The sequence below is a fragment of the Natrix helvetica genome, assembly GCF_964273705.1.
Source record: "Natrix helvetica genome assembly, chromosome: 1".
NCBI lineage: Eukaryota > Metazoa > Chordata > Lepidosauria > Squamata > Natricidae > Natrix > Natrix helvetica.
Genome location: NC_138548.1, coordinates 152,205,316 through 152,218,819, shown reverse-complemented (window position 1 = coordinate 152,218,819; position 13,504 = coordinate 152,205,316). Strand labels below are relative to the sequence as shown.

The 13,504-nt window shown below is 40.2% G+C and overlaps 2 protein-coding genes and 1 long non-coding RNA gene across 4 annotated transcripts in view; 1 reads left to right on the top strand and 2 right to left on the bottom strand.

Moving 5' to 3' along the window:
* The window catches only part of LOC309384912, a 683,650-nt gene that overhangs the window by 453,142 nt on the left and 217,004 nt on the right, over window positions 1–13,504 (top strand). The window lies entirely within an intron of this gene.
* FMNL2 (formin like 2) overlaps window positions 1–13,504 on the bottom strand; it is a 221,918-nt gene that overhangs the window by 76,838 nt on the left and 131,576 nt on the right. The window lies entirely within an intron of this gene.
* On the bottom strand, window positions 11,820–12,163 carry LOC309383120 (reactive oxygen species modulator 1-like). Its single transcript, XM_081935303.1, has one exon. It carries the CDS (start codon window positions 12,130–12,132, stop codon window positions 11,893–11,895), a length of 240 nt encoding a protein of 79 aa, XP_081791429.1. The 5' UTR covers window positions 12,133–12,163; the 3' UTR covers window positions 11,820–11,892.

Below are 13,504 nucleotides of genomic sequence, written 5' to 3'. Positions count from 1 at the left end.
ATGACACAACTTTTAATACCTATTTCTGCTTGTTTCTCCTGGCTTAGAATTATGTTATCTTTATTGTTATGGGAAAATATTTATGCAAACATTTTAATGCAAATAATTTGCAGAATGTGGGCTGTATGAATCAAGATTGCAGCTTAGCATTAATGTGAACTAGTTTGTGAGATATGTCTGTTTGCATCAAAATGTGACTATGTGAATCACTTACTAATGAATATTTATGCCATCATGAAGACAACTCTACTTTCCTTTTATTTCTCACAAGATGTATATAACTATTTTCAAATGATTTACAGCATGTGTGTGTGTGTGTGTGTGTGCTTCTTAGGAAAAATAAAATAAAGTAAAGGCATAAACACTTCCTGAATATCAGATTTTTTGAACCAAAACCAGTATGTGGGAAATAAAGCTATGCAGAAAGAGATGTCACTGGTTTCTTTCTACTCATATATAAAATAGCATGCTGAAAAATGGCATTTATTGTCTATTTCATGTATGTTCTTTCATCTCAAGGGCTACATAACATGAAGAACACTTTCCTGATTAATAGCAACCATGATTTGAATCAACAGTTTTAGAAGGGATAGATTTTTAAAAGCTCCTCATAAGAGAATCGGGGTGTACTATTAAGAAAGGTCGCATTAAAGTCAGTACTCAGAATGACTGCTCAGAATAACTTATATAGCCATGGGTTAAAGACAGTAGATAAAATATGTATGCAAGAAAGAAGAGACAGCATATCTGAGCAGATGGAAGTGATAAATGTTTGGAAAATCATGTTTATTTTAACTATTTCCTTTACTTTTTTTCAAACGTGCTCTTCAGTTTGAAGGAAAAATGTAACAAAAGAAACCACCCAACTGCATTGTGCTGAAACATGAAAACACTTATGTTATTATTCCTAAAATCAACTGGGGACGATAACCTTGTGAGGTCTCTTGATCATGGATGTTCTACGGTGATTGCTTGCCTGCTTTAGATGTGAGCAGAATGGCAGTCTCCTGGATGCATCACACAACAGATTTCCTTTCCAGAGAAACTGGAGAGTTCTAACTTCCCATGCTAAAATCTGTCCATGAACGTCCAAAGGTGCTTTTTGAAAAAGCACCTTAGGGACAACCATCAGCGACCTCCAACCTTCGCAACATTAAGACATATAGACTTCAACTCCCAGAATTCCCCAGCCAACCAGCACGGTATCCAACCTGCAGCATGACTGGCTGAGGAATTCTGGGAGTTAAAGTGCTAAGTCTTAAAAACAGCAAGGTTGGGGACCCTTGACCTGGATGACTGAGATTCTCCAGAGACACTGTGTATGAATGGCAGAGACATGTGGACTGTCAAAAGAAGTGCCACTGACCATAACCATAACTATCCCTCTACTCTTCCATTTTCCTACTAGGGTAAGCATCTATGAAGATGTAGGATCCTTCACCTGAATCAGAGTAAGTTCTGAATGAGAGATGCCTCTCTAAAGACAATCATTGGGGGGGGGGACGGGACTTGAGAGCTTTGTATTGCATTCTCTGATGCAGACATTTCTGACTAACTATGTGAGAAACCATTCACTGAATCATAAACCAGGCAAGTGTGAGTTGTAAAATGTAATAGTCAGTTATAAACCCATATAACATGGAATTATTCTCCTGCCAACATCCCAAGTGCAGACAGATCAAAAATTAATGACTGCAGAGAATCTATTACTCTGCTGGGAATATAATTTCCTCCTATTTATTCACAACAGTCAGCAAGCCATTTCCTCAATTTTTACTTTAACAACTCGAGCACTTCACAACTCAGCTTCTTTTCTTTCTTTTCTACAAACAAAGGAAGAATTTTTGGAAGCCCAGGTTTTGGGAAGAATATTTTAATCATAGATAATATGCTCTTACAGATTAGAACTGCTTTCAGATACAGATATGCTCTGCCTTGAAACTCCCCAACTTGATCATCGGAGCTAACACACTTTGAAAATGGTTCTGCTACTTGCATAAGAAAAGTTTAAGGACTTCCCATCTGGTGAAATTGGAAGGTAACATCTGGGCTAGGCAAGTAAAAGGATAGCAAGGATATATAACAATAGATACCTACTTTATTCAATTTATGATGGAGGTGCCAAGAGCATGCAACTTTTTAACTTCTGAATTTCCCATGCTTGAAATTCAGACATAAATTTCAGAGCAAATGTATATTGGAAAGAGAGGTATCTTCTTATTGCTGGTTTCTAAATTTTTCAAGGATTTCTAGCAAACCTTCATTGTTAGTGTAGGCATTTATCAACTGTTCAAAGCAAAAATGTTTTTAATAAATGCACAGTATTTCTACTGAACCTTTTTCCACCAATGGAATCAAACTTGGCTAAATCAACTCAGTTCTTCTCTTGAATCTAGTACCTTTGCTTAGGGAGCATAACCTCCAGATACAAATGAACTAATATCTATCTCAATTGTCCACTAATTGTAATAATTCCAATGTATGCTGTCCAAAATATTGTAAAGAATCTCTTTTATCTATTCCAGCTTTCTCAACTGTCTTGACTAGGGATGATATGTATTGTAGCCCCTTACATCTGAAGGCATCAAGTTGGGATAATTTATTTGATTTAAATAAATAGGTTTTTTAATCACAATGGTTTCATTTACGTTAACCTGGGTTTGTTTTAATTGTAGCTTGTATAGGTCTGGCATATAAAAAACACCAACCTGTTATGGTAGAGTTTACACAAACCAAGCAGTTTACATTGTGCATTAGCTTGATACATGAATCTATCAAAAGCACAAACAAGTCATCCTCGTTTAGCTATCACAATTGGGACTGGCAACTTGATTGCTAATCAAAGTAGTCATTAAGTGAAAAAACCATGTGACCACAATGATACTTCTGATCTACCGATTCTTGAGTTGATTTAGCCAAGTTTGATTCCTAATGTCTTAGCCACATTCAGCTTTGAGATTGCCTTTATTTTTTCAAATACTAAGCAGGGACAATGCTATTTACATCACCCAATATGATTCAATGCTGCCATTCACTTCATTTAGGACACCGAAGAAGGTCATACAAAGGTACTGAGACAGGTGTACCTATTTAATTATCTTTTTTAACACTAGGGCAATTTTTTTTCAGTTGCCCTTCTCCTCTAATCCAACCAAAATGTTTTTCTCTCTGTGTTTTCATATTGGTATTTTCTTCAATGCAATCGTGATTTAAGAAGAAGCTCTAAATTCCCTATTTACGTTTCTCCTGATAGTTTTGAGGTCCTTAGAAAACATTAATCCTCTGTCCAGTTTTTCCCAAAAGCACCACAATTATCTGTTGTGTGTCACTCACTTTTTGATTTATCATCCTTGATTGCTTCTGAACAACATGGTGCCTAAGCCTAAGCAACTTGAGGCTTTCCTCATAGTCTGAATTTTAATTAAAAGTTGGGAGACTAAAAGTGGCTGAGTCCTACAATATTTTTTTCCAATCGCTTATGACAAATGACACTGCTTTGCTCTCTAGAGCAAGATAATTATTCCGTTTGTGTTTTCTTTCCTCTCCTCTTCCAACTCAAATCAGTTTACATGATCATAGTTTACAATTCTTTCCAGGGCATCTTATTTACACTTATTTGACAAACTTTATTCACTTTTATTTTTGTCTTTATCCATATATTAGAAGAGACATAATGCCCTATGCCAGTTGGTAAATAAAGTCAATCTTTTCTTCTGTAAACGTAACGTGCTATGTTATACAGTGGCATCTTGGTACTCAACTGCTAGGAAACTCACCCAATCCGATACTCAATTCATTTTGACATGAAAATTTAGTCCTGGAACTCATCATTTGTTTTGTATACAACGCACAAGCTAGAACCTGTTGGTGTCAGCTGCCTTTTGACTCACTACATTATTCCTTATGGAGAAAAAGCTGTTTGGTACTGTTTTTGATACATGCCTCCTGGAACCAATTAAGGATGTTGCCTTAATTGGTAACTGTACCACTGTAATGTGTGCTCTTTTTCACCTGGATATTGGCTGAGTTAGTTTGGAAGAGATTCCCCCCCCCCCCTAGTTTGGAAGAGAAATCCCCCATCACCTGGGTTGAACCATAGTAAGAACATCCTCTCTGGATCCCATTATCAAAAACCAGGTAATATTCTCACATATGAGAATGAAGATATCTTGTCCTGGCTCAGCATCTGATGTATTTTATGCACCATGAGAAAGTATATTCTTATTTGTCTAGGCCTTTGTGATGCCTACAGTTTTACATTTTCTTCTTCTTCTTCTTCTTCTTCTTCTTCTTCTTCTTCTTCTTCTTCTTCTTCTTCTTCTTCTTCTTCTTCTTCTTCTTCTTCTTCTTCTTCTTCTCCTACTCCTCCTACTCCTACTCCTCTTAATATGTTTACAGCAGGGGTGTCCAAACTTGGCAACTTTAAGACTTGTGGACTTCAACTCCCAGAATTCCCCAGCCAGCAGAGCTTGAGGGAGTTGAAGTCCACAAGTCTTAAAGTTGCCAAGTTTGGACACCCCTGGTTTACAGCATTGATGGTATCCAATGCATTTTAAACAGAGAAATTAACAAACTGGCAAAAGCAGGGGGGCATTCCAAGGTTCCCCCCTCCCCCAACTACAGAGTCTGCTTTTCCCCCTGGATCAACCAAGGATTGACCCATTACTTGCGACATGAATTGACCGATTGGCTTGTCGCCTGAGCTGGATGCCGTGAGCTGAGAGAGAATGACTGTCCCAAAATCACCCAGCTGGCCTTCACACCTGAGTCAGGACTAGGACTCGGTTTCCTGGTTTTGCAGGATGTAATGAATGCATCTGCTCTCTAGGAACAATGGTCAGATAATTTCACTAGGGAATTGAAGACTTTCTTTGTAACTGAAAAACAAAAAAAGAAACACTGATTTCTCCTATGTGAGTGAATGCAACTTGGCATGCATTAGTCTGTTTTTTAGAAGTCCTCTGGCAGTAATTCACTTAGCTTGTGAGCCTGCTGGACTAAACAAAACTCAAGTGACATGAATGCTTGTGGAGCTGATACAAAGAATCTCACTACAGAGGAATAGTGCTGCTCAGCAAGAACTGAGAGAGCTTAAGAGGCTGTGAAACAAATAATAAAAAAGGCAGAACAGAACCAGATAGGATGTCAGCTATATTTTTGCAATGTAACAGAAAATAGTCTGCAGTCAGGATTTTCTTTTTAAATTCCTTCCTTCCTTCCTTCCTTCCTTCCTTCCTTCCTTCCTTCTCTTCCCTCTTTCCACCCTCCCTCCCTCCCTCCCACAAACATCACAACGTTTGAGTGAACTTTTCTAAAAAGGCAGATAATTTTAAAAGCCCTACAATAATTCAGAGAGAAAGTGGAAATCAACTTTCAAATATTTTTCATTACATGTTAATTTGGACTGAAATGCTTTTATATAAGGAATTTAAAAGTAAGTTTACAAATCTAGACTTGTTTTGAAATCCATAACCATGGCATAAGAGTTACATTTAAAAACAGAATTGTTATCCCTTGCCACTGAATGAAGAGCAAAGGAACTGCAATGTGTATAGTGGCTGATTAAGAATTGTAGGCTTTGTCTGATATGTAAATGGGCCAAAGTATTAGTGTTCTTTGATTCCCATAACCACTTCTCTTTCCCTTTGATAAAACGTGTACTCTGAAGGCTAGAATGCTTGCAGAAAGAACCATCTTTATGATCTTGATTGAGTTCAACGATTCTCAATTGGGAAAATGCATACCATAGATTGGACCTATAATTATTCTAACAAAGGACATGCATCAACCTGAATGGAGTCTTAAAACTAAGATAAACAATAGAATATAATGACACAATGCCCATATGCATATAAATATTTTCGAGAAAAGGAGAGTATTTTCTTTCAATCATGTTTTTGGACAGAATGATTGAAAGGTCAACAACGAATGCCGTACAACAGAAACTCTTGCATCAAAACAGTCCACTTCCCCAATATGATACTCTCTTTAAATGTCCTGGGATTTCTTCCATTTAGTAGATATCTGGATTCTATTTACTCACGTTTTTATATTATCTTTTAAACCAGTCCATAAACCTCAATAGGATCAGTGGCATGTCTGTTCTCTTTCTGTTTAAAATTGCACTTCAGTGCTTCAGTCTTCCATTAGAGGGCGTGAAAGGGCTGTGTGATGGGTTCCAAACCCCCTTTTCCCCAGCCCCCTTAGCAAGCTACTGGCTGAATAACCAAGAGGATGGACCAGCCAATCTCAAAGTCCCTAAGGGAATGGTCACATGAGTCCTGAAACAAGAATACCCCTTAATCACATGATTATATGCTCTCTCTCATCCATCTCTGTTTCAGCTGCTAAGGTCCTATTAGCAGATTGCTATTAACAATAAGGAAGATCAATCTTTTACTTATTTTAGTAGCGGGGAGGCATTTGAAGAATGCAGATGCTTGCTTTGATGTTAGTTGATTACCTACAGAGGAGCACTAAAAATGAAGAGGGGCTTTCTTCATGTCATTCCAGAATCATTAAAAGATAGTTTTTTTTAATAAAAATAGGAAAGTGAGTATTTGCATATTCTGAAAGCCTGCAAGCTCTACGCATCTTCTATAATGTCTGAATTTTCTAACAAAAAAATCATAAAAGTTTCTCTTCCTTCAAGTCAAGCTTAACTCTGCAATTTCATGAACACATCCATATAGTTTTATTGGAATCCAGATTGCAATGAGGTTGCCTTTGCCTTGTTCCAGTCTAGCCTGCAGTCCTAGGTCTTAATGGAGGTCTCCCATCTGTAAATTAACCAGAGTTGACACTGCTTAACTTTCCAGATCAGTAGAATATTGCTCTAGTAATCTTTAATAAAAGATTTTGGGATTTAAATGTATTTGTTTCAACAATTATTTGGAGTTGTGAGGTCTTGGAGTGAAAAATATTAACCGTGTTGAAATGGAGATTTTCATTTTCATTCTTCAGATCTTAAAAATAGCACTGAGTTAGATCCATTCACAGAATCCAACTCCATTTGCACCATGGGGTGTTATCATCTCTCCTCACTTGCACATCCTACTTCTACCCTGAGGAGGATCCTTGTGGGAAAGTGTTGAATGAAACACCTGAGTGAAGGCATCACAAGGATATCTCCATCTGTTGAAAACCTAAATTCATATGCAATCATATCTGTCATATTAGGAACTAGATTTTTCACACCTATTTCCAAAGATGCTTTTTATAAGGTCCCAGGTTTTTTTAGATCAGTCATTAAAAAGGGCCCAGAACTAATTTATTTACCAAATCCACCCCTTTTGACCTCTTTTCCTGATTTCACAGAGATTCCAGGCCACAATCCAAAAACCATCTAAAAAGCCTGTCAAAGCCAAACAGGATCATGTCAGGACTGGGTGCAAACTCTATATCAATTTTTGGGAAAACAGCTTGAGCCATATGCCGTAAGTGCACTGCTGGACCTATTCAAACATCATGCACCAAATGATTCATCTAAATGTCTTTATGAAGTTTCTGTTTCAAGGCTGTTCTTAATTCCCACCAGTAAATAATTCAAAAGGAGTCAATAGGTCAGCCACAAACAGGCTGCAGGAGATGAGGAGCACTCCAATATATCGTAGAAGCCTTAAAACAGAAGGAGCTGGGGAGACGGGTGCTTTGATTTCTGCCTCATCAAACTGATGAGGAAACTGAAAGCAAGAATTGGGACTTCCTATTCCAATCAAGAAGATTCGCTGGACCAAAGTGCTTCAGACACTAAGATGACAATGGAGCTCTCATAGTTTCCCATTCCCATTAGGTCTTCTCCATCCTGCCACCAGTGTATCTGTGGACTCTGAAATTGCTGAATTTTAATCTGAAATGGATTGTAAATGAATGCAATTAAACTGTCTGGGCTTCAACCGTACACAGGTAGCGCTCGAGTTACGACCACAAATGAGTCCAAAATTTCCATTGCTAAGCAGGGCAGTTGTTAAAGTAAGTTTTGTTCGATTTTATGACTTTTCTTGCCACAGTCGTTAAATGAATCACTGCAGTTAACTTAGCAACAAGGTTGTTGAGTGAATCTGATTTTCCCATTAATTTTGTTTCTCAGAAGGTCACAAAAGGGGATCACATCATCCCGAGACGTTGCAACCACCATAAATACATGTCCCTTGTCAAGCATCCAATACAATAGCAGAGTTGGAAGGGACCTTGGAGGTCTTCTAGTCCAACCCCCCTGCCTAGGCAGGAAACCCTATACCGTTTCAGACAAATAGCTATCCAACATCTTCTTAAAGACTTCCAGTGTTGGGGCATTCACAACTTCTGGAGGCAAGCTGTTCCACTGATTAATTGTTCTCACTGTCAGGAAATTTCTCCTCAGATCTAAGTTGCTTCTCTCCTTGATTAGTTTCCACCCATTGCTTCTTGTTCTACCCTCAGGTGCCTTGGATAATAGTTTGACTCCCTCTTCTTTGTGGCAACCCCTGAGATATTGGAACACTGCTATCATGTCTCCCCTAGTCCTTCTTTTCATTAAACTAGACATACCCAGTTCCTGCAACCATTCTTCATATGTTTTAGCCTCCAGTCCCCAAATCATTTTTGTTGCTCTTCTCTAGAGTCTCCACATCTTTTTTACATCGTGGCAACCAAAACTGAATGCAGTATTCCAAGCGTGGCATTATCAGAAGAAGTTGAGGAACATATCCAAATGTTGATCACACAACCATGGAGATGCTACAATAGCTGCATGAAAAATAGCCGTAAAACACTTTTATTCATGCTGTTGTAACTTCAAATGGTCACTAAATGATAACTGTCATTTATTTATTTATTGTAATTTTAATGTAATTCTTGAATTTTTCTTGAATCCTGCTGACTGATGGTGTAAGATGTAAGGAAAAATGCAACTCATATGGGTTTTCCACTCTAAAGATGCTGGCTATTGATAAACATGCCCAAGGAAATGAGTTACGTACAGCAGGCTAAACAATTTGCCACTGTGGCTCAATAAACTACTGTATATGTGTAAGCCATATAGTGGTTTAAATGTTCTACATAGAATATTTGATAAACACAAGCTAATGGTTCTGCAATTCCAAAACTATTTGACAACTGCTCTACAGCATATATAGGGCATAACCCACAAAGCAGCAATTTATAGTCATTAATTTTGGTTGCATCTTTGTAACTTCTGACAAACTTCCTGGCTCGGTTTCAAAAGTACTAAACGTGAAGCAAACTTGCCCAGTCTAGTCCTCTTCTTGTTAAAGTCTTCAGTAAAAGTCCTCCCAAAATTAACGATTTCTTATTTTTAGATAATATTTTTTTAAAAATATTTGCTTTGCTTCTCCAGAGCTAGATATACGTATTGAGGGATTCTCTTCTAAGAGCTTCTTTAATTAATGAACAATGACCAAAACATACCGCATTTTCTGGACTACCCTGTTTCACTGAAAATAAGACAGGGTCTCATTTTCTTTTGATCCCTGAAATAGGCACTTGGCCTTATTTTCAGGGAGGTCTTATTATTTTTGAGGTGCAGGAGGCTGTGAGTGTGGTCACCTCATGGCTGCTGCTGGTTGCAATATTTTCGGGGAGGGCTTATTTTAGCGCATGCACTAAAAAATTCCGATTGGACTTATTATCCGGGGGAGGCCTTATTTTCAGGGAAACAGGGTATAAGACCACCGGTGTATAAGTTGCACCAAGATTTCGAAGAGGTAAGTAAGAAAAAAAGTGTTTGACTTCCCTCAGCCCCCAACAGCCCTCTGCAGGCCTCAGCAGGGCTTGGGCAAGGCAAAAAAGCCTCAGTTTTTATGAAAAAGGGGCCGTTTTGCCTCTTTTTTTTTCCAGAAATGGGGGCACTTTTGCCTTGCCCCAGCCCTGCTGAAGCCTGCAGAGGGCTGCTGGGGGCTGAGGGAAGGCAAAAAAATCTTCCATTCTTGCAAAAAACACCACATTTTTCACAAGAATGGGATTTGGGGACGGAGTTTCAGGAGGCCAAAAATGGCTGTATTCAGTGTATAAGATGCACCAACATTTCCATGCTCTTTCGGGGGGAGGGGGAGAAGGTAAAGGTGTGCCTTACACTCCGAAAAAATACGGTAAATCCATTTCCCACCAAAAGTTTGATTTCTTTTTTTTTTTAACCTAGATTGAATGTATCTCATTTAAAATCATTTCCATAAGTCCTAGTAAATAAATAAACAAAAATGACTAAAAGTAGTCTTCATTCAGTGATCACCAATGGGACTGGCAATCTGTTAAGTAAGGAGCTGCTAAGTGAAACATCACGATTTTGCTTTAGCTTTGGTTTGCTTTACAGAACTGCAAGGGTCGTAAATCGAAGACAGGTTGCAAAGTTCATCCCCACTGTAACTGTGAACAGTCAATAAACAAGGCAGTTGTTAAATGAGGGATACCTATATTAAGTCATACCCCATTCTTGCCTGGGCTGCGGAATACTTAAATTAAGCATGGCAGCTTTACCTGTGTCAGCGTTCCAAGTATCAGAACAGTTGCAAGTATGCAGAAACGAGACAGACAGAGTTCTAGGCAAGGGAAGTCAAAGCCAACAACCTCATAAAGTAACGGAACGAACTAAAATTTGTCCTGATTGTATCATTTTCAGAGGTAAGGTCACTGGGTCAAGAAAGGAGAAAAAGTGAAAACCGTGTTTCATGTTTGGAATGTTAATCCATCTCTATTCCATGTCACACAGAAAGAACGCCAGGAGGATAAAAAAGACCCCCAAATCCAAATCCAGAACAAAAAATATCCTAACATATTCAAGTACATACCGTATTTTTTGGAGTATAAGACGCACCAAGATTTTGAATAGGCAAATTTTTTTAAAAAAAGTTTTTGCACTCTGCAGACCTCCCAAAAACGGCCCAGGCTGGGCAAAAAGGAGCAAAAAAACCGGCCCATTTTTCGCTCATTTTTGCCATCCCCAACCCCCAGGAGCACTCTGGAAGCCTCCTAAAGGCTATGCATGGACATTTTTGCAAAGGGGGCGGGGTTTCAGGAGGCCAAAAATACTGTATTCAGATGCACCCAGATTTTCACCCTCTTTTTTGAGGGAAAAAGGTGCTTCTTATACTCTGTAAAATACGATAGATAGGAAAGATGCTTTGAATTAGGGCTTCAGCTCTGAGCTGCTCTGAACCTGAAGTGATGCAATACAGGTGGATTTTAGAAATTTAGGATTTACAAGTGTTATTTCAACTATTTTCTCTTCTGTTTTCGATCGGCATCAACATCTTGAGCACGACATATTCTGAAGCTTCTGAGACTTTTCTCCAAATTGACTACTTCTTCTCTTTTGCCTAGGCCCAAGATGGTTTTTAGGCCTAATCATAATGATGATAACTATGATCATTACAGAGTAAGCCTACCTGTGACGCTTGCTTTAGGGTGGGAAAAGCTGAACACATCAGAGCTAAAGTAAAGACGTATTTTCCAAATAGCGTCTATACACCCCAAAATGCTGTATCTGTAGAGATTGTCAGTCATCCAGGTCCTGATTGTCCCAATGCTGCTTTTTCTGGAGGCAACTGGACTTTCTATTTTTTTTTCTTTTGAAAATGTTTCGCTTCTCATCCAAGAAGCTTCTTCAACTCTGACAGGATAGTGGGGAATGGAAAGATTTAAGGATCAAGGAATATGCAAGGAATATAAGTCCTTTCATTCTCCACTTATCATGTCAGAGCTGAAGAAGCTTCTTGGAAGAGGTGTGTGTGTGTGTGTGTGTGTGTGTGTGTGAGAGAGAGAGAGAGAGAGAGAGAGAGAGAGAGAGAAGAAAGAGAAAGAGAGATGTGGAGGAGGCTTTTTATTATTTTACATAGCAAGATCTGGACTAACAGGGGCATTAGTCTTCATGGTAAAAAAGAATAAAAGAAATTCAAGTTAACAGCGGATTCCCATGCCAATAGCTATAACTGTCCCAAACGTTCCACCACTCTGCATCATGGTTTTGCCAACGCCACCCATCAGTTCTCGTCCTCTCATGCCAATCCTGACACAAGAAAATGTCCCAAAGAGTGCACCTGCTGCTATGCCAACAGCAAAGCCCATCATGAAGTCCATTTTTACTCTGTCAAAACAACTGGGCTGGGACTGGCCATATGATCCCACTGTCACAGACATCTCGACCCCTGAGAAGTCTCTCCAACGATGATCTCTCCGAGGCGGCTTTTAAGCCAATTTAATTAATTTTAATTTAATTTAATTTAATGCTTCTAGACCGCCCCCTCTCCCGAAAGGGACTCGGGGCGGTGTACAGTTCATACAAAATATATCAGATACAATAAAATTAAGTATGTACAATTGACAGTTGACATGGAGGAGGTAAGAATGACATTAAAAGAACTGTACAAAGCAGATTAAAATAAGTTCAAACCCCTAAAAACAAATACAGTGAATTAAAAAACCCCTAAAATAACCAGATATAGTGCGTTTGCCAGGAGGGACAGTTGAATTATGCCAGGCCTGCTAATCGGAACAGGTGGGTCTTCAGTTTTTGCCGGAAGGAGCGGAGGTCAGAAGTGGTTCTAATGTCGGGGGGGAGGTCATTCCAGAGGGTTGGGCCCATCACAGAGAAGGCCCTACTCCTCGGTGTCGCCCGCCGGCATTGTCCAGTGGATGGCACCAGGAGAAGTCCCTCCCTGTGTGAGCGTATTGGCCGCAGGGATGTATGTGGGAGGATGCGATCCCGCAAGTAACTAGGTCCCGTGCCATGGAGCGCTTTAAAGATGGTAATCAGCACCTTGAAACGCACCCGGAAAACCACAGGTAGCCAATGCAGCTCGCGCAGGAGAGGTGTTACGTGGGAGTACCTCGTACTCCCCATCACAGCCCGCGCGGCTGCATTCTGAACTAACTGCAGTCTCCGGGCGCGTCCCAAGGGCAGCCCCATGTAGAGAGCGTTGCAGTAATCCAGGCGGGACGTCACCAGCGCATGAGTGACCGTGCGTAGGGCATCCCGGTCCAGTAGGGGGCGCAATTGGCGCACCAGGCGAACCTGGTGGAACGCCCCCCTTGCCACGGCCGCCACATGGTCATCCATTGACAGCCGGGCATCAAGGAGGACGCCCAAATTGCGCGCCCGTTCCACAGGGGGCAACTGCTCGCCCCCTATGGCCAGCGATGGAATCAGCTGGCTGAATCGAGGTGCCGGTAGCCACAGCCACTCAGTCTTGGAGGGGTTGAGTTTAAGTCTGTTGTCCTCCATCCAGACCCCGACGGCCTCCAAACACCGGGACATTACTTCGACAGCCTCGTTGGGGTGGTTTGGAGTTGAAATATACAGCTGAGTATCATCAGCGTAGAGGTGATACTCAACCCCAAAACCACGGATGATCTCACCCAGCGGCTTTACATATGTGTTGAACAGGAGAGGCGAGAGGACCGACCCCTGTGGCACCCCACAAGTGAGTGGCCTCGGGGTCGACCTCTGTCCCCCTGTCAACACACATTGCCTCCGGTCGGAGAGGTAGGAGCCGAACCACCGCAAAACGGT